Source organism: Cucurbita moschata, unplaced genomic scaffold (genome assembly GCF_002738365.1).
Source record: "Cucurbita moschata cultivar Rifu unplaced genomic scaffold, Cmos_1.0 Cmo_Scf00044, whole genome shotgun sequence".
NCBI classification, from domain to species: Eukaryota; Viridiplantae; Streptophyta; class Magnoliopsida; order Cucurbitales; family Cucurbitaceae; genus Cucurbita; species Cucurbita moschata.
The window spans coordinates 1,075,404-1,095,899 of NW_019268560.1; the positions used below are offsets into that span (position 1 = coordinate 1,075,404).

At 35.4% G+C, this 20,496-nt stretch overlaps 2 protein-coding genes across 5 annotated transcripts; both read right to left on the reverse strand.

The window, feature by feature from the left end:
• Positions 1-664: 664 nt before the first annotated feature.
• Positions 665-5,761, reverse strand: LOC111434392 (inositol monophosphatase 3-like). The gene is made up of 12 exons (XM_023071857.1): positions 5,584-5,761; positions 5,418-5,473; positions 5,272-5,322; positions 4,055-4,135; positions 3,852-3,955; positions 3,678-3,762; positions 2,949-3,003; positions 2,821-2,864; positions 1,389-1,457; positions 1,212-1,312; positions 1,086-1,142; positions 665-916 (listed from the first exon to the last, which is right to left on the reverse strand). Exons 1-12 carry the CDS (start codon positions 5,594-5,596, stop codon positions 826-828), a joined length of 807 nt encoding a protein of 268 aa, XP_022927625.1. The 5' UTR covers positions 5,597-5,761; the 3' UTR covers positions 665-825.
• A 1,368-nt stretch (positions 5,762-7,129) lies between these two features.
• LOC111434206 (vesicle-fusing ATPase-like) lies at positions 7,130-20,161 on the reverse strand. Of its 4 annotated transcripts, none has more exons than XM_023071587.1 (22): positions 20,005-20,161; positions 19,643-19,913; positions 18,951-19,046; positions 18,791-18,872; positions 18,629-18,679; positions 18,033-18,203; positions 17,112-17,266; positions 16,932-17,040; positions 16,385-16,484; positions 16,244-16,299; positions 15,809-15,874; positions 15,592-15,674; positions 15,201-15,334; positions 13,880-14,090; positions 10,147-10,278; positions 9,989-10,049; positions 9,800-9,859; positions 9,555-9,613; positions 9,360-9,447; positions 8,967-9,089; positions 8,466-8,531; positions 7,130-7,657 (listed from the first exon to the last, which is right to left on the reverse strand). In XM_023071587.1, exons 2-22 carry the CDS (start codon positions 19,825-19,827, stop codon positions 7,514-7,516), a joined length of 2,232 nt encoding a protein of 743 aa, XP_022927355.1. In that variant the 5' UTR covers positions 19,828-19,913; positions 20,005-20,161; the 3' UTR covers positions 7,130-7,513. The 4 variants fall into 4 exon arrangements, with proteins under 4 accessions (XP_022927355.1, XP_022927357.1, XP_022927356.1 ...); XM_023071589.1 differs by having other exon boundaries at positions 19,643-19,883; positions 20,005-20,158; XM_023071588.1 differs by having other exon boundaries at positions 19,643-19,910; positions 20,005-20,158.
• Positions 20,162-20,496: the final 335 nt, after the last annotated feature.

The window sequence follows — 20,496 nt, forward strand, 5'->3', positions numbered from 1 at the left end:
CGCTCGCACTTCACACAGTGACTGGCTCTAATACCATCCCCTTTGAAGTTCTATCTCCTCGCTCGCACTTCACACAGTGACTGGCTCTAATACCATTTGAAACAGCTCAAAGTCACGCTAGTAGATATTATCATCAGTCTTGGAATATTTATGTATGTGTGTATATATTTTAAGATTACATTTCAAATGAGTATGTTATACACATAGTAGCAACTTTATGTTAAGTAAAAATCTAAGAGTATTTAACAATCTCTCGACTTTTTTTAGTTAATAAGTTCATAAACTATTAAATATAAAATTGAATTTTAGATCCAATTCAACCTTAAAATTTTCAATTTTATGTCGAGTAAAAATGTATGATTAAATGAGTATATCTTATATGTCAATAATTTATTCGATACGAAATAAAAAATTTAGAAACCTATTGGACAAAAGTTTCAAGAATTTATTAGGCATTTTTATAAAGCTAACGAACATATTGAATACAAAATTAAAAATTCCTATACCTATTATACATTTTCGAAAGCCCACGAACCAAATAAGCACGATTATAAAAGTTTAGAGACATAACTTGTAATTTTAGTACGATTTTTGTCTAAAGTTTTTCCAAAAACACCACAAGTTCAACATTTTATTTCCACGCAATCCTATTCTTGAACATTTCATTTTAAAATTATACGATGCAAGGTGCGTCGTATAGTTTTTTCATAATTGGATAATCAAGATTACAATCAATCAACATCCACCCTATTGCTATTGCTATTTGAAGATCAAAGAAAGATCAAAACTGTGGCAAGATATAGAAAGTTAAAGATCATTACACTCTTAAAGCTCCAAAGCCTCCACAAATGCATCCTTTAGAAGAGGGTTGGAAGCTGCTACCCTTTGAGATGTTACGTCAAACTCCTTGCCAGAGCTGCCATTACAATCAATACCCATCAAAACCAAGTTTCCTAAGCCAGAAAATAACTCGGCATTCGCCGATAGATAAAAGCTTTTTTCTTTTGTATTTCAATTACGAAATGGTTAGCTCATTAGAGTAGAGTTCAAGAGTAATAGACTCGACTCGAGTTCTTGCTACTTACGGATCAAACACGAGTCCACCAGCTTCTGTGACGATAACAGCACCGCCCGCGACATCCCTGAATGATTTGTGTAGTGTAAGTGTGATGTCTCAGATGAACAATGGATAGATAGTTTATATATCATACCAAGGACCTCCAAAACCAGTTTCGAAAAATAAATCAATCCTTCCACAGGCTACTCCACAGAGGTTCAGTGCACAGGAACCACTCATCCGGACTGATCTCACCTATAAGAAGAAGATATTGATATAAATGAGGAAATCACAGGATGTCATAGGGAACCGAGTTAAGGTCTCGTTATACCTTCAAAAGAAGACGATTAATTCGGTCTGTGGTAGCATCTACAGTCAACTTGTCACGTTTGGTTCCAACCTGTTCATCCATTATGATCAACTTTTATTTTGGTCAAAGTGTAAGATTGGCAAGTTGCAGAAAAAACTACGGGTATGATTTAACATCAATGTTGGCAGGAAAGATGGTTCTCTTCATCACTGATAGAAGTATGTATTCACTAATCTATATATATATATATGAAATAAATAAAGTCGCTACTCGACAGATGTGAGATCCCACATTGATTGGAGAGGGGAACGAAGCATTCCTTATAAGGGTGTGAAAACTTTCCTAGCAGACGCGTTTTAAAACCGTGAGGCTGATGGCGATATGTAACGGGCCAAAGCAGACAATATCTGCTAGCAGTGGGTTTGGTCTATTACAAATGGTATCAGAGACAGACACCGGACGGTGTGCAAGCGAGGACGTTGGGCCCCAAAGTGGTACATTGTGAGATCACACATCGATTGGAGAGGGGAACAAAGCATTACTTATAAGGATGTGGAAACCTCCCCTAGCAAACGCGTTTTAAAACCGTGAGGCTAACGGTGATACGTAACAGGCTAAAGCGGACAATATCTGCTAGCGGTGGGTTTGGACTGTTACAAATGGTATCAGTGCCAAACACCGGATGGTGTGCGAGCGAGGACATAGGGTCCCCAAGGGGATTGATTGTGAGATCTCACGTCGATTGGAGAGGGGAACAAAGCATTTCTTATAAGAGTGTGGAAACCTCCCCTAGCAGACACGTTTTAAAACCGTAAGGCTAACAACGATACGTAACGAGCCAAAGCAGACAATATTTGCTAGCGGTGGGTTTGGGTTGTTACTATCAGAGCCAGACATCGAGCGATATGCCAACGAAGACATTGGACCTCCAAAAGGGGTGGATTGTAAGATCCCACATTGATTGCAGAGGAGAATGAAGCATTCCTTATAAGGATATGAAAACCTCTCCCTAGTAGACACATTATGAAACCGTGAGGCTGACGGCGTTACGTAATAGGCCAAAGCGGACAATATCTGCTAGCGGTGGGCTTGAGTTGTTGCAACAGGGAAACTCAGGAGCGCCATTTGAAATTTGTTTTTCCCTACACTGTCTAAGAAAATCTTTCTACAATCTAAGGTGTTGGCACATGGTTTCAATATCCATGCTACTTATAAGACAAAGCATGACCCGAAGATAATCCATAATAGAAAATCAAAATGCGTATCATGAAGACAGTTGAGGGGAAACTTAACAGAAATGTAAATATAGAGACTTCTTCAGAATCTATTCAGAATGATGAACACAGTTCAGCAAATCCCAGTTTATCCTCAACACAAGAACAGCAAGATAAAGAAGTGGCTGTGAGGCCCATAACACTCTCAAGGACTCATGGAATCCTTTTTAATAACATACCTCAGTTGCAAGAAGAGACTTCAACAATTCGTCTTGAGAGGATACTGTAAGATAAGAGATAGAAGCATTTGAAATAAAAGAATATACAATTTCAAAATTTCAGAGGAGTTAAAGTGCCACATACTCACCTTTTATAGGCCTACCATTAAGCGAGGCGCCTTTTCCACGAATACCAGTAAAAAGCTAGAGACCATGAAAACAAACTAATACGATTGGCTTAGAAAGAAATGGATAAATAAAACATTGTAACAGGTTCCTAGAAGATGATAAATATATTTCACTTATTGTACCATAAAAAGGTCAATTTGAACATATCAAAGCCAACAGTACTCACATGCTAAACAAAACTTATCAGTAACGGTCCACGCTTACCGTTAGCAAATATTGTCCTCTTTGGGTTTTCCCTTTCGGGTTTCCCCTCAAGGATTTGAAAACGATTTGCTAGGGAGTGGTTTCTACACTCTTATAAAGAATGTTTCGTTCTCCACCCCAACCGATGTGGGATGTCACAATCGCCCAGTGTCTGACTCTGATACCATTTGCAACGGCCCAAGCCTACCGCTAGCAGATAATGTCCTCTTTGGACTTTCCCTTTTGGGTTTCCCCTCAAGGTTTTTAAAACACATTTGCTAGGGAGAGGTTATGACACCCTTATAAGAATGCTTTGTTCTCCTCCCCAATCGACGTGGGATGTCACATATCACTTGATCAAATGGTTATGAAAAACTGTGAACTGTGTCCCTATTTGGGAATATAAGAGTATCACAAAGCTGAATTTAGCCAAACAAGTGTAGCAACCTGGAGTCTGAACTAGCATCTAACATAACATCCTGTCACTGAAACTATGTGATTCTCACCTCTTCAATAATAGGATTGTAGACAACTCCAACCGTGGGAACCTTTCCAATGGTCAGACCAATAGAAACACACACAAAAGGGAACCTACAAATTGTTACGTTATGATATTAAGGTTAGCAAAAGCTATATATACATAAAGAAAAGGAACCTATATTGCAGGCATGGATGGGTACCCATGAACAAAGTTTGTTGTTCCATCAAGAGGATCAACGATCCACGTTGGTTCATCGGTTAACTCGGTATGCCCACAAGCAGCAGTTGTTTCTTCCCCAATAAACTGAGGTAGCCAGTTTGAAATAATTCAGGAGTTGGACGAAAGGTCTATGTTTTCTTCATTCAATAATGGGTAACTTAAAAATGAGTTAAAGAATTAGACCTTATGTGAGGGATAATGCTCCTTGAGATGATTAAAAATGAGATCTTCACAAGCCTTGTCAGTTTCAGTGACCAAATCAACCTGCAATCCATGTCAATATTAATAGACATGTAGTCATTTAGCAGAAATCACTCCCAAATGTTTCAATAAAAGCATGCTAGTTCACATTGTAAATACTACAGCCATCTAAACACTAAAATTAAGCTTGACTTCTACCCGTTCCCCTGTTTTCCATAATATCATTCAAATGTGTGAGATCCCACATCGATTGGTAAGGAGAACAAAGCATGCTTTATAAAGATGTGGAAATCTCTTCCTAGCAGACGCGTTTTAAAAACCTTCAGGGGAAGCCCGAAAGGAAAAACCTAAAGAGGACAATATCTGCTAGCGGTGGGCTTGGACAGTTACAAATGGTATCAGAGCCAGACACTGGGCGATATGCCAACGAGAAGACTGAGTCTTGAAGGGGGTGGACACGAAGTGGTGCGCCAACAAGGACGTTGGCCCCAAAGGAGTTGGATTGGGGGGTCCGACATCGATTGGAGAAGGGAACGAGTGTCAGCGAGGACGCTAGGCCTCGAAAGGGGGTGGATTGTGAGATCTAGGCCCCGAAAGGGAGTGGATTGTGAGATCTCACATCGGTTGGGGAGGAGAACGAAGCACATTCTGTGGAAATCTCTCCCTAACAGACGCGCTTTAAAAACCTTGAGGAGAGGCCCAAAAGGAAAAGCTCAAATAGGACAATATCCGCTAGCGGTGGGCTTGGACAGTTACAAATGGTATTAGAGCCATGTGCCAGCAAGGAGGCTGAACCCCGAAGGGGGTGGACATGAGGCGGTGTGCCAGCAAGGATACTGGGCCTCGAAGGAGGGTGGATTGGGGAGTCCCACATCGATTGGAGAAGAGAACAAGTGTTAGCAAGGATGCTAGGCCCCAAAGGGGTGGATTGTGAGATCTAAACCCCTAAAGAGGCTAGATTGTGAGATTCCACATCAGTTGGGGAGGAGAACGAAGCATATTCTTTATAAGGGTATGGAAACCTCACCCTAGCAAATGGGCTTTAAAAACCTTGAGGCGAAACCCGAAAGAGAAAGTCCAATCCTAAATAACATCTGCGAACAGTGGACTTATGATTTCAAACAAGATTTCAATAAATGAGAGAGTTCAATAAACAAACGATTTCCTCACAACTTGAATCAGTGCCAAAATCTAATCACCTGGCCTTTGTGTTCAACATGCTTTGTCTGATAGAATCCCTTGCGAATTATCTAAGAAACACCACAAAATCAAATAGGATTGAACGGATCATCAGAAGAGATTGAATGAAGCAAATGAAACAGAACCCAAAAAAAAGAAGAAAAACCTCTCCAGCTCTCTTGGCAGCATCTACTGCAGTCGCAAGATACTCCTCGAGACAGACTAAAAACAAAATCAATCAAACAACATTTCAATTTTACCCGTTTTCCGCCAACAAACGAACAATTAAACGACGGAGGAATAATTAGAGCAAAATCGGAGAGAGATCATACCATTTTCCGCCATGGCTTCAATTATCTTCCCAAGAAAGCTCGCTCGTGGAATGGAGAGAGCTGAAGGAATTGATGAAATGGAGACGATAGGATCAGAAAAGTGATTTCGATCTAGAAGAAGATAGAAATCTGTGGAGGAGAAAACTGGCAGATCAAAATTATGAGAATAGTTATTGAAACTATTTCAAAATTTACATAATTTTAATTTTTTTTTTAATCCTTTATTTATTTCGTTTTCATTGAAATTCTAAATATTATTCGAGTAATCCAATTGAAGTAAAAGGATAGTACAAGTTTTATCAATTTTTTTTTAATTAATTTTGAACTATTGGGATCATTAAATTAAACAAAAATAATCAAAATTTAACTTAAAATTAATTATATAAAGTAAAAAATGAATTTTTAAAATTGGAATAAATTTCAGAAAGTACTTTTAAAAATTAAATGTAATTTCAGAGAATATTTTTATATTCGAAAAATAAAATGTGAAGGAAGATGGAATATGCGGGGGAGTATTGTAGAGGGTGTTTTAGAATATGCCCCAAATATGCTCTTTTGGTCTCACCCAATTTTCCAAGTTTGCTTAATTGGATGAGAGTGAATATTGGGCAATTTCTCGACTCAATCTAACATAGTTCAACTACTTATCACGATCGCACTTTGATGGCAGTGGACTTGCGATTGTGCGGCACTCACTTCGCAGCAACAAGTGAGTCAAACCTATTCGTTCTTGTATTGCCTACGACTAAGCGACGTATGCTCGCGCCTCTAGCCCCAGTTCAAGAAAAAAGTTTTAGAAAACAGGGATAAAGAGATTTCAAGAAAGAGTTTTGAAAGCAAGATTTAAGAAAAAAAGAGTTTTGAAAGCAAGATTTAAGAAATTGAAATTAGTGTTATATGGGAATGTAAGCAAAAGGCAAGAACAATGGCTTACTGCATATAACTATCGGGTAAGCAAAAGGCAAGAACAACGGCTTATTGCATATAACTATCGGGCAGGGAGATCCAACATAGTTCAACTAATTAACACAGAAATTTTCATTTCTTCAACGTATACACATTCTCCTTGTTGGCACTATTTTTTTTTAAATCATTCTTGAAAATTCAAACATGTAAATACTCTAATTGTGCATATTGTTGCTGATGTTTAAATTTTATTGTCAGCTTAAACTGTACCACTTAGTTAGCATATTTTGTATGAGATTTAATGTCAAAAAGGTTGGGTTAAGAACTTATCCTCATAAATGATATGAATTATGACAATAACCCTTGTTTTGGGAGCCAAAGAAATCTGATAAATGAGTTTTATCACCCCTCTCCAAGGTAGAAAAGTTTGAAGCAATCCATGTGGTGGTCAACACGTTTTAAAAATATGCAACATTTATAATGACTCCAAAAATGTGTCTGATGATGAGTTCTTCAAGAACGGTATTAAACTTTGGGGTATCATAAGAAGCATCATTAGTTATAAAACAGAGGAAGAATCCATGGACATTTGAATTGCAATAAAAGGGAAAATAACACGTAAGGAATAACTATGAGATGATCAAAGAATGCGAACATTTTCCTCAGTTTCCAACACAGTAACTCCAATTCACAATCTGATTAAAAAAATTAAATAATACGTTCAGTTGTTCAAATCAGCAGATGGGTTGAACAACAAAATGAGTCCAGCTCCCATTTCTATCCATCAATGGCAGTTGCAATTGGTTACCTCGGGGCATTCTGTGCTGTGGAGTACCCAAGTTCAAAACTTTTCTGCTTACACGCACCTCAACCAACAATCTCGATAAAACAACCAGAGGTAGCAGTCGGCAACCATGGAGTACAAAATTATTGAATCAAAGCCCCGTCCCCAAAGGTATCAAAAGAAAAGATTATATGATTAGAAGGTGAAAAACAAATGAAAGAAGAATCTCAGTCTATCTATCTAGTATCGGATGATGTCCTGGAGGCAGTCGAAAAAGTGAGAGATCTTGATCTTCTGTGAGCCAGAATAGATTGCTTCTGCGCCTCCACCACGCTCACCTTGGGCAGCCATCTCGATTAACATGTACAGCTTCTTGATGGGCATCTGATGGCATTGTAAATCCACATGTTTAAAAAGGTGTCATAAAATGCTGAATTCTTCAGGCTCATTGAATACCACAGAATATATCAAAATTATTGCAAATTTTCAAAGATCGAGCACTTCAATTGGAATAATAAATGTACCTACTATTCAATTATTTTATATATTCAAATGAGATCCATTTTAGATTCATTACCAGATTACTGAGAGAAATTCATTCAGCAATGCGAGACTATCAGTTTTTTTGTTAAAAATTAATCAAACCAGAGGATCTCGATCTCACAATAATCGAGGGTTTTAATGGGAACAAGTCCCAGTTTTACTCAACAGCTGTATTCAATCTCCATTTGGCCATAAAGCTCAATACCATTTCTTAGAGCTAATACAATAACAATAACAATAACAATTCTATTATTTTATTTTATTAATCGTCTGTTTTTCCATTTCTAGAATATTTTTTAATTAAAAAAAACAAATAAGTTGTTTATTGCCTTTGCTTTTGTTCTATAATCTCTTCATAAAAATGTGTTCAGGCCTAGTCCAAGTTTAAAAACAAAAAGTAGTAATTCAAGGAAAGTAAACACAACTTGTTAGGAAGCTATCTAATTTTCTAAAAACTAAAAATGAAGCTCACTTATTCTCGAGCAAAATAAAACTACAATTGGATCCCTAAACTCCTATTAATCTGGTGCAAATGATCATGTGAGCAGCCAATAAAGCCAAACTTAATACATCTATCATGTTTTGGTATTTAACAAAACTCAATAAAACATAACTGCAGAAAAAGGTCAAAGAGAGATGGAGAACATACATCACTGACAGCCTCCGCAGCAGCATCCACATCATTATCAGCAAAGACATTCAGTTGTTGCATCACCTAAGATACGATGAAACAGAAAGAGCACGGTATCCTTTCGGTTCAGTTATCCATAAAAAAATAATAAAAAAGTAAAACAGAGGGCATTACGAGTTCAATGCAAGTCTAAATAAGTTAATCCTGAAAAAAGAAATCTGCGATTGTAATTTTCCTTTTTGGTAAGATAATATTACAATTTTCTAAACTTAAAAAACCAAGTATCCTTCAACTAATATTTCTCTGATAGGCGAACGCATGATGAGCAATTTTCACTCTTTTCTCAGCATAATTTTCTATGATTATAGGTAAGAAGTTTCTGAGATCAAAAGTAAACCAGGAAATAGCAATTCAAGCCACATGGTACAGCACCTTTATCATTTAATATCATACGAATATAACAAATGACTGCAGATCTGAAAGGATACAAGAAGGATGGCAAGAGTACTCAATACTTACCTTCTTTGCATCATCTGTTTTCAATGTTGGAACATGATAGGTGACAGAGAAAGCATCACAAATACCAACTGAATCTAAAAAGCCCACTTCACTAGTTGTTCCAATTACCAGAAGCTTTTTACCCTGGATATGTAATTCAAATGATAAATAGATTAGTAACTATCAGTAAGATTGCTATGTTATAGAAGAGTGTTTGACCCAAAAAGAAAAAAAGTAATAGAAGAGTGCCATGGATGAAAAGCCAAAACATGAAAGCGATTAGTACATTTGTATTCACATGGAGTATAAACTTTACCTCCCAGCTTCAGGATATCTATATAAATCACTACCGTACTCGAATGAGAATGAAACACGTGTGAATTAAAAACTTCATATTCACAAAATTGAAGAAACCTTGGGAGGAAGTCGTTTGAGAAGAACCATCAGTGCTTGAGACATCAAATTTGAAAAACGAGGACCAATGGCAACATATTCCAGTAATCTGCAATAGGGCACCTTACTATCAGAAAGAGATTTGGCGAGGATACTAACAAGTTAATACCTAGGAGGAATTGTAGACGGATGATTGTCAGAATTACCAACAATTACCTTTCAATGTCATCGAGAATGATAATGCTCAGTGGAGATTTGTATGCATCCTCAAAAACCTATCAAACAGCGACACATCATAAGTCCCTTCAAATAAATTTCACAGGCCATTAGCCAAAAACTCAACATAACTCACGTATGACTTTCTGTAGACATAATTATCGAACAGAAAATTTTGATTCAATATAAGCTTTGTTAACAGTAAGGTGAGTGACAAGCTAGCAGTCATAGAAGCACTGACAAACCTTGACAATCTTAGCGCATTTTGTGCTCTCAAGAAGGCCAATCATAGACTCAGCTGATATCTAACCAACAAAAAAAGGGAGGGGATAAAAGATGAACTAACTGAAAACCAGGTAATGAGACAGTACAGACGGATGTAAATGCATGAACAGGGAATAAAAATCTGAACACAAAATTGAAAAATAACTTACAATTTTGACATATGGAAACTCACTGTCGATACCAACAGTAGCTGCCATTGCAGTTTTGCCACTGTAGATGGGTGAGGTCTTAGCCATAACTAACAAATTAAACTGTGTATAATAAAGGTTCTGCGTTAAAGAAAGGAAAAATACTTGATGAAGCATACCTGCCACTAGGGCCTTCGAGAAGACAAGTAACAAGTGGACTTCCCTTGCTCACTTTAACTTGCTCTACAAGTAGCATTGCTCTTTCATAAATGTGCTTATGTCGTCCACCACATTCCACCATACCATTAAGCCTACAATTGCAGTAACATAGTACACATTAAGGACTAGTATTTAAATTTTAAGAAATCTAACAGGGTTTGAGTGTTCCAAATAACTAGAGAAACATATTAGATCAATACAAGAGGTTGTCATCCCTCCCACTCCAAATGAAAGAAGAAAGATACAAAACAAGTAATGGAATAAACTCTCCCTTATCAAATACAAAAACCATTAATTTAACTGCAACAAGCTGATATTAAAGTATCACAAAAAATATTCCTATTGTGTGCATAATTCACTGGAATTTATGTCCTATCAATTACTTTTATAAACAAAGGGTTGAGATCTTCCCTAGCTATCAGAGGTGAGCATTCCTAAAAACTTGAATGTGAACAGTAAATTCTTGATTGAGGGTTCTATCCAGGTCTCAGGTGACAGATTTGAAAAATCAACATCAATACAATTGTGCAGAAGTGTATCGCCAACAGAAGCCTAGGGTATTCAGAGTTTCGAGAATGATACACTGCACACACATGGAAAAATCAAGCATGACTAAATCATAATGAATACCATGTTACGTGAAAAAATCAACGTTTTTTTAGCTCACTATGTGGAGGTGATTATTTGAACCTCTGACCGGGTTTAAGGTATAATGTCGTAACTAGTTGAGCTATGCTCAAGTTGATTACATAACATAAAAAATTCAAAGTTGAATACCTGAGGCTTATAAAAAAAAAGTTTTTGAAGTTCAACAACATATGAGGTGGAAAATTGAACCTCCGACTTTTTAATCGATGGTAGATGCTTTAATAGTTGATTTATCCTCAAGTTGAATCTGAAGCTTATAATTTTAAACTACAAATAGTGTTGTAGGTAAAACTGAATTGAGTTAACATCCAAATTTGCATATTTTGTCCGAAATTCCTTTTCACTAAAATAGTGCTGACTATATCATTGAAAGAAGTACTTGAGAGTGGTAAATTAGAAAAGGCTTTCATGTTCTCTTTCTCCATATTCATGCATTCATTGTTACAATTACAAAACACTAGAATAGTTTCTTCATCTTTTCCTTTTATGCAATTTTTCTTTGAACTTCTCTATCAATTTAACATCTACTTGGTATTTCCAATAGATGGATACTTATGAGAGAAGTTGATAACAAAAAGACACCATTTTGGGAATTTGCAGTTCAAACTTCAGTTTCAATTTGCAGTTTGGGAATTTTTCTCTTCCTTTTGAGGATAATTATCCTTCAGATACTCCAAGTAGATCATGGGGACTTGTCAATTCAGTGAATTTAAAGATAATAAATCAAGTTATGATGGAGGAAGGTTTTATTTTGTCATATGAGGATTTTATGGCCAAATATGTCGAGTTGAGTTCTATTCTTTTTCATGATTAGCTGCAAAAGTTGGTTGGTCTTTTTCTTCAGGATGACCTTGAGGTTATGCAACATTTATAGATAATGTATGGTTTCCTCCATCGTCTATTCAGGTTTCATCACTTCCAAACCTATACTTCATGTCTCAAAAATGAAAAATAGACTTATTGAAACCTACCCTCTCCATTATACTCAGAAGAAAGGCTGCTCAGGTATCCCTGAAAATTTAGAGATTAATTTAGACATTTTGGAAGAAGCTTGTGGTCAGTTCCTCATTTCCTCTCCAAAGTTACAACAGCCCCCTTCACAATCTACTCACTCTTTCACTTCAGATGATCACTCCTCCATATTCAATTGTCACTTTAACCAACAGTATCATTAACTCTCCCACCACTAAGGACTCTCTCTCCTCTCCAATTGTTAATGATGTCGAATCTGATAAAGCATCTAATGTTAGTATGAGTAATGAGAAATCTGAAGCACATTTAATTAATATAGAGACTGATGAATTTTCTATCAAAGACTATTGCACTTGCATTTGAAAGATTTTTTTTTTTTTTTTTCAGTTATTGATAAAAGGAACTCAATTGAAATTTTGCAATCAGCAACATCATTAGCGAAGAATCCTTCAATTCCTCCCAAATTTCATTCCTTAATTGAGGTTTGTGGATTACATACGAAAGAAATCACTCCTCAGTCACAACAAATTAACATCTAATTGTGTTTTATCCAGCTTTGGAGGCTGCGTGTTTTTTTTTTTTTTTTTTTTTTTTTTTTTTTTTTTTTTTTTTTTTTTTTTTTTTTTTTTTTTTTTTCATGTTGCCTTGAAGTGAGTTTCAATTTTTATTAATTTTGGAGTTCGAAGAATGTCAGCTGTTTTTATGAAGCCCTTTTTGGATATACGGGGATGATTATTTTGGTGGCTTGGACTATTGAGCGGTTGGGCATATTTGAGTTGGTTCTCAGTTGTCAGATCTCTCAACTCCTTTTTGGAATATGACTTTAGATCTAATGTGCAGTAAGGATTGTTCTCATTTGTCAGATATCTTCCTTCCTCCATCAATCACTCTTGTTCAAAGCCTAGTGCTCTTGGCCTTTCTTCAGATGTTTTGATTGGATAATTATTTTACGCTCTTTGTTAAAACTAATTTAGTATTATTTGAATTGTTATTTATACATTCTTTATAATCCTTCTTAGTTGTTTCTTTCCATTCCTGTGTAGAGTTTTGTATCTTTTGAGCATTAGTCTCTTTTCATTCTTTGAATGAAAAATTTTCGTTTTTGTTTCAAAAAAAAAAAAAAAAAACAAACTTCATGTTGATTCGTGTATGTTTGTGTCTGTGCTTGTTTGAATGAGAAACAGATTTCACTAAAGAAAGGCCAATGAGACAAGAAGTCCCGTTACTAAGAAAGGGAACTAAACAAAACACCCCAATGAAGTTGATGAATGAAATTGAGTAATTACAAAAATCCATGCAAGGTATTCCAAGTAGGAGGCTTTAAACTTCATAAGATCACAAAACTACCCGAAAAGACCTTTACTTATCGTTGAAGATCCCAACAAAACCTTAACTCTTCACTGAAGATCCCAAAAGATTTCTACTTTTCAATGAAGATTCTATAGTTTCTTTTCTTTCATAAGTGCCACCAATTGTGGGTCATTTTGTTGGGAATGAACATGTGTATTTTTTCAGACAAGTCAGATAATTTCAAAATACTTGGAACAAAATCTGTTCTTTGATTTTGTTGACAAAAAACCAATAAGTTTCAAGATTTTCTTTAATCAGAAACTTGAGGTATATGTTAAACAAAAAGAGGACAAGAAACACCCTAAGGGCCGGGGAAGAGAGCTCCCCCACCCAAGAAGGCTACTTACAAAAGGCCTTAAAATCGAGAAGGATCAAAGAATGAGGGAAATTACAAAAGAGTGTAGGGTAGCTATGAGACTACCAAGATGCATTTAGCTGTACAAAAGCTTAAAAAGGAGGAAAAAAACAGTAGCCTTTCTTAAAAAAATTTCTTATTCCGTTCCATCCATAAACCCCATAGAAGAAGGGCTCTAGAAGCAAGCTTCCATAAGTATTCAAAATTTGGCATTGGTTTTCCTTGAAATATTCAGACACATTAATTCTTTTAACAAGTTCTTGTATTCTCCCCAAGGCATTTGTCATCTTATCTTATAATTAATTTTTTATTGACATATAACATTGATTTCAAAGAACATAACATCAAAAGATAATTTGTAGAATAACCTGCATCTTTCAAGGTCATCTGTTGAAGCACCAAAAGCAGGAATAATTTCTTGGACAGCGTTCAGAAAGTCATCCATTGTAACCTTAATGCTCTCTTCATCAACTGGTTTCGTAAGGTCATCAAGACTCAATTGTCTATTTAAGGCGTATGATACTGCACTTTTTACAACCCCTTCAATTTCAGCACCACTGTAGTTCTTTGTACGAGCAGCTGCAAATTAATTAAAATAGCTCAGAAACCTTCAAAATTGTTATCCTCAACCACATATATCATGTGGTTAAACAAGACAGTAGCGAAACAATCGATAAAAACTTCAACATGGTAACTACCCTTGCCATTGTCACCTCCTACCGCAGTGTTCATGAAAAGGAAATCCACTCATTTTTCACTATTAAAGATTCAACAACTCTTCTACTAGGATTTTTTTTTTTTTTTTTTTAGTTCAACAATTGCAGGAGGGAGGAACGAATTATTGACCTTTGAGGTGATAATTGGTGCCTTATCCACTAAGTTATAATTAAAATTGCTATACGATTAATATATAATGCATCGATATACAATTGATTAAAACTCCAATAGAAGCTACCTTCAAAAGAGGGGTTTTAAGAGGTATGCAATTATTTTATTTATCAAGCAGCACTATTCGGAGTGTCCTATTTTTTTAGTGTCCTATTTTTTTGTACAACTTCAGATATTTAAGAACATACCTATGAAGAACCCACAATTCAATATAATCAATAATTTGGAAAAGAAAAATCCATGAGTATACATGTCGGTCAACGAATTCAAAATGAACAAAAGAAAAGAAGAATAAGATGAAGGTGATCTATAATAAAAATGTGAATACACAATAGTTGCAGCTTTGTCTTAACATTTCAAAAGTTTTCAACGTTTAGTGAAAGTGTCAATTTTTCCATTTTCGATAATGTCTTACAAAATAATGACGTGATAGGTAAAAATATATTTTTTTTCCTATCAATTCACCTTTTGAAGGCTAAATATCTCCAACTGTAGCCAATTAAAGATTCCAACCTGATCCTATCCAAATTTTTAAAACTGGAAGTATAAGATGCTATTTAACATTAAAAAAAATGCTTTATCGTAAAAAATAATATTTTAAAAATGCCTTAGCATTCCTTTATTCAATTTCAACTACCTTCTTGAGTAGAAAGTTGATTAATTTCATTGAATTTTTTTGTAACTTGACAATAGATTTGAGACCTTTAAAATATTAGAAATAAAATTTTTAAATGGTGTGAACTTTGAGAACCAAATTATATATTTACCTTAAAAGTTAAGAAAAAATGTTATCCAACATACCAATTTCTCGGAGGTTCACATCAGGAGCAATAAAAGAATTTTCTTTCATTTTGTTAGTATGAATTTGAAGAATCTGTAAACGGCCATTCTCATCCGGTAGGCTGATTTCAACCTGAACTTCCAAGCGACCTGGTCTGTAGAAGCTCATGTGCTTAATAATAGAATCATAACCAAAATTCTTCGTAGGAAAAAAAAAAAAAAAAAAAAAAAAAAAAAAAAAAAAAAAAAAAAAAAAAAAAACTAATTCTCAAGAGAAAGAAACCTCAAAAGGGCTTCATCAAGTAAATCCTTCCTGTTGGTCATGCCNAAAAAAAAAAAAAAAAAAAAAAAAAAAAAAAAAAAAAAAAAAAAAAAAAAAAAAAAAAAAAACTAATTCTCAAGAGAAAGAAACCTCAAAAGGGCTTCATCAAGTAAATCCTTCCTGTTGGTCATGCCAATAAGTAGCACATTGTTTAATGATTCTACACCATCTATCTGTATAGAAATGATGCCTCTTAGACATGATATAATCCTTGTGATTAAAAATTTTTAATAAAAAAAAGTATAAAAGAAGGTCCCCGAAATGTAGTACTGATATTAATTTGCTACAAAAAAAAATTCAGACAAACCTTCGTGAGTAACTGGTTGACAATGCTATCATGAACTCCAGTTCCATCTCTAGTTGATCCCCTTGCCTGCAGGCATGATAGAAAAAAGTGAAACGGATAACTTTTGTCTCAAAACCATATAATATACAGACAAATACTCAGGAAACGAGGTTGGCAAATGGGTGAAATGCTTATTACAGTATGTGTTCAGTTACTATCCTATGGATTGAATTGTGGATTTATTCTTAGTTTTCACCTTTGAAATGAAATTACAGACGATATTCTGATTCAAGAATAGCCAACCACAAGAGCTAGCTCTTCATTTTAGCCAAAATAGGTTTTTACAACTATGAGATCTAGTGACATTTTCACTTGGGAAGTTAAGTTCTTTGTGAATTTAAAAAAATAATAATAATAATAATAATAAAGCTACAATATATTACAAGAACCAAATACCTTACAAATAGCATCAATTTCATCGAAGATAATGACATGCAACTCACTTTGGTCTCCTGTCTTGAGAAAAAGCCATCTTGGAATTAACAAAATTGAAATACTTGCGATGAAATATCATAATATCTATATCACTCCCATTACCGTGGGCCCTTTGATCATTCTCAGCATCAGCAAAAAGATCTCTCACATTCTTTTCAGTTTCCCCAACAAACTTGCTCAAGACTTCAGGGCCATTGACAATCTAACAAGGTGGAGAAAAACGTGTGGGAGAGAGTGTGAGAGCAAATAAAGTTTGGCCAGGTCATAATATGGATTATGCCAATTCGCAGAGACTATGTAGAAGCAGTGGCAATCAGAGATCATACAAGATTGACCAAGTAGAGGTGTAATTATTGACAATTCCAGATGCAGGAAGAAAATTGCACACACAAAATCAAGGACTATGCATGAACACATTGGGCCTCATTATGGTCTTGGTTTTCATAATCAAGTATTCTCTATTTTTAACAGTCGACTTCAAAATATAAGTCAGCTTTTCATCCAGGCAATACTAAAATTTAAGAGATCTTACGCATCAAAAATGGAAACTGGAAAAGAGAAAATAATACGGAAGCTGATGGAGGATGATATGAGCCTATGATGTAAAAAGTACATCAAACATACATAAAAGGTTGAGTTATATATTAACCTTTGGTTCTCTCCCATTCAACATTTTTCCAATTTGACGTGCAATAAGTGTTTTGCCAGTTCCAGGTGGTCCATATAGCAGCATTCCTTTCACATGTTTAATTCCCAACCTGTAGCAGGTATCTGCTTAGAAAACTTGGTAACCACAAGAAAATGATTATTGTCATTATTAGATTCTTACTTGCTGGTCACATGAGGAGGGAAAACACGAGAGGCAAAAGCTCTTCGAAATATATCAGCAAACTCTTCACTTAATCCACCAATACCAAGTGCTTGAAGATTAAATTCTTTTTGCCGAAAAATGCTACTACTAGCAGCTTCACGTTGATTAACGATCTGCAAAGTGCAAGGGAATGCATGCAAGTCAAAGAGAAGTAACTAAAAAATTACTCATCCAAGAATGGTGCACTATATAGAGAATCAGTATAGATGACTATCACATCAATGTTATTAGGACTCTCTTCCTTCACAGACGATAATGAGCAAAGAGGAAATAGAAAACATGAGAGAGAAGCATGGAAATTTTCATTATCGGAGTATTTAAGTCAACACATGAAGCAAGCGCCAAGAAAGGTCCAGCCTTACCACAATATCCTGGACCTGTACTCATTTATAATTATTGCAATCAAAAGTATCCATAATGACATCTCCAACACAATATGAAACTGAACATTTATATTTACATTTCCATACTACAATATAGGATTGTCTTGTTGGACTAGAAACGTTAAATTGATAAAATTAAATGCACAGAGAAGTGGGGAGCAAAACTCCAGCACAATAGAAAGTACAGGAAGAACTGCTAATTGATGCATGGAGAGGTTACTATAGTTTCAGAAAGAATTAATAAGCCTGCACCAAGTGGCAGCCAAGTAAATTCCCTTTAAAAGTACAACAATCCAGGATTGAAGCCTTCAAGCCATTTCATGGTTTTAAATGTAGCTACATCTAAAAGAACATAGGAGGGTTGGATCATTACTACTAAAAGGTAAGGGATAAATAAGAAGAAGATGAAGATAAGCTTAAAACGAAATGGGTGCAGTACTCTCAAATAAAAAAGCTTACAAGGAAAGGGATGAGATTTTCTAACAGATGATCTAACCTTTATTCCACTTCCATTTGATGTTTCAAAGACAAAATAGGTATCATTTGAAATCATCCCTCTTTCAACACTATTGGATGTATCTTGCCCTTCCACAACAGCTTGATTAACTGTGAAGATGTAGTTAGTACCATGGTACTCAAAAGAAGCTCTTTGCCCTGCTGTCATTATCTGCATGCAAGCATAACCAGAAACTTGTAAGTTATGCCCCCACAACCTTTTTCTAGAAGGTATCATATGTTATTAAACACCAAATGAGAAACTGAAAAGGACCTGCATTCTAGATAATCAATATTGGTCTACGACATAAGATAATTATTAACAAATATTTTAAAATAACAGAATGATGAAAAGAAATCTATGAATTATCACTTATCAGGGTATTTTTCAAATAATGTCTGGATTGATCTGCCACAACCATAGCACCGTAGAAAATCTATGAAAGGTTATAGTGAAAGGAAAGTAATATTTACACGATTGACAAAAAAGAGAAAAAAAAAACAGAAAAAAGCAAACAATTGGAAATTATGGCCACCTGAGAGGTTACCAAGTAACAAGAGCATGCATATCAGGTAAGTTATGCCTCAAAATTTTACCTGGTTGATAAATCTTTTCCTCAATTGATTAGCCAAGAGAACAGCATCGACCTACAAAATGTAAAAAGAAATAAAACATTAATAATTAACTCCTTGATGATACACTTTGAAATTATCCTAGGGCAGGCAAGAATAGTTCAAATTTGATTTCATTCTGCATACCTGCTCACTTTTGGACCCCTTTTTAACGAACTCCAACTCCAATCTGAGTAAAGCCAGGTTGAAATCATCTGGCGGGATAAATCTAAGAAAAAAATCATTTTATAAGTATTATTATTGCTGTAACAGCTGCAAAGAGAAAGAGTTCGGTATAGACAAAGACCTTGCCACAGATATCCTGTCCCCAGTTGAAACTCTAGCATGACGACGTTGAATAGCATTTAAGGCAATGTGGCCACTGCCTATGCTTCCATGAGGAGTTTTTCTCAGTTAAGCCCACAAAAGTAAAATAAAATGAAAGAGAGCCACCATAGAATGATGCCATATTCTCTCACTTTTGACATAATATAACCGGATTCACTAGTCGTCAATTCCATCAACACCTTTGTATAATTGAGCAAATGACAAAAGCAATAACGAACAAAAGTTGAACTAGCAGTACCACGAATGTCAAAATTTTCAAACAGAACAACGTGATTTGCTCCAAGAACAGGTAATAATCCTGATGATATGGAAGTAAGATAATTCATGGTCTCATAGAAAATAAGCCAAAGATTAAGCTCAAGACGAGCTTGAAACTTCACCAAGCTATGAAATATGCTCGTCCAAAGCATGATGCAAAACGGCTAATTCGTGGCCTCATACACTAAAATTAGCCAAAGATTAAGCCGAGACGAGCTTGAAACTTCACCAAGCTATGAAATATGCTCGCCAAAGCATGATGCAAAATGGCTAATTAGAATTTAGGACAGCGCAAAATACGATATGCAACTAAGAAAGTTTGAGGAAGGCAAGGAAAACAAAATCTGAAAATTGGAAATAATCGAGGTAAAAGTAAACTAATGAAAAGGATATGAGAGGGAGAGGACAAAGGAATCGCCAACCAACGCGAAAAAGAGCTTAGTGCCAGGGACCGCATAGTTTTGAAGATCAGAAGCGGAGCAGTAAGCAAGATTATTAAGGGCAAGGTCCGCCGCCGGTGTACTGGTAACGATCATGGTGGCCGGAGCAGTTGAAGATAGGCCAAACAGACCCGCCATTTTCCCGCGAGGTCTTCAGATCTTTACGATCAGCGTGGAATAGAGAATCCGTGAGCCTGTGATTCAATAGCAGATTCCAAATTCTGCTGTTTGAATTACGGCAAAAGAGGAATGAGAAAATGTAAGCCGACGCAGAATTGGAAGAGAGAGTATAGAAACGAGATCTGGAATGCTTACCGAATTCCAAGCTCTGCTGGATTGAGTCCCGAAGAACGTTGCCTTCGAGAAAAAGGGGGCAGAGGTTGAAGACGGAACAAGTCGCACAGAGAAGAAGGAGCAGGCAAGATCTTGCAATGGAACATGCAGAAAATAAACACCAAAGCTTAGTAGTTAAGGCTCCCTTTGGAGTTGGTATGTTCATATTGGAAATTTCTGGTTTTTTTTTTTTTTTTTTTTTTTTTTTTTTTTTTTTTTTTTTTTTTTTTTTTTTTTTTTTTTTTTTTTTTTTTTTTTTTTTTTTTTTTTTTTTTTTTTTACGTATAAAAACAACCATTAAAATATAATTTTATCGTCTCATACAATAATATTAGTTTTTCACTAAAATATTTTCGTATACTGATATATAAATTAAAGTGCGATAAAAATATAAGATGACCCGAACTTTATCACGTAGTATGGTTGCTTCGACGATAGATATCAAAAGTCATCCATATAAACCTATAGCTACCA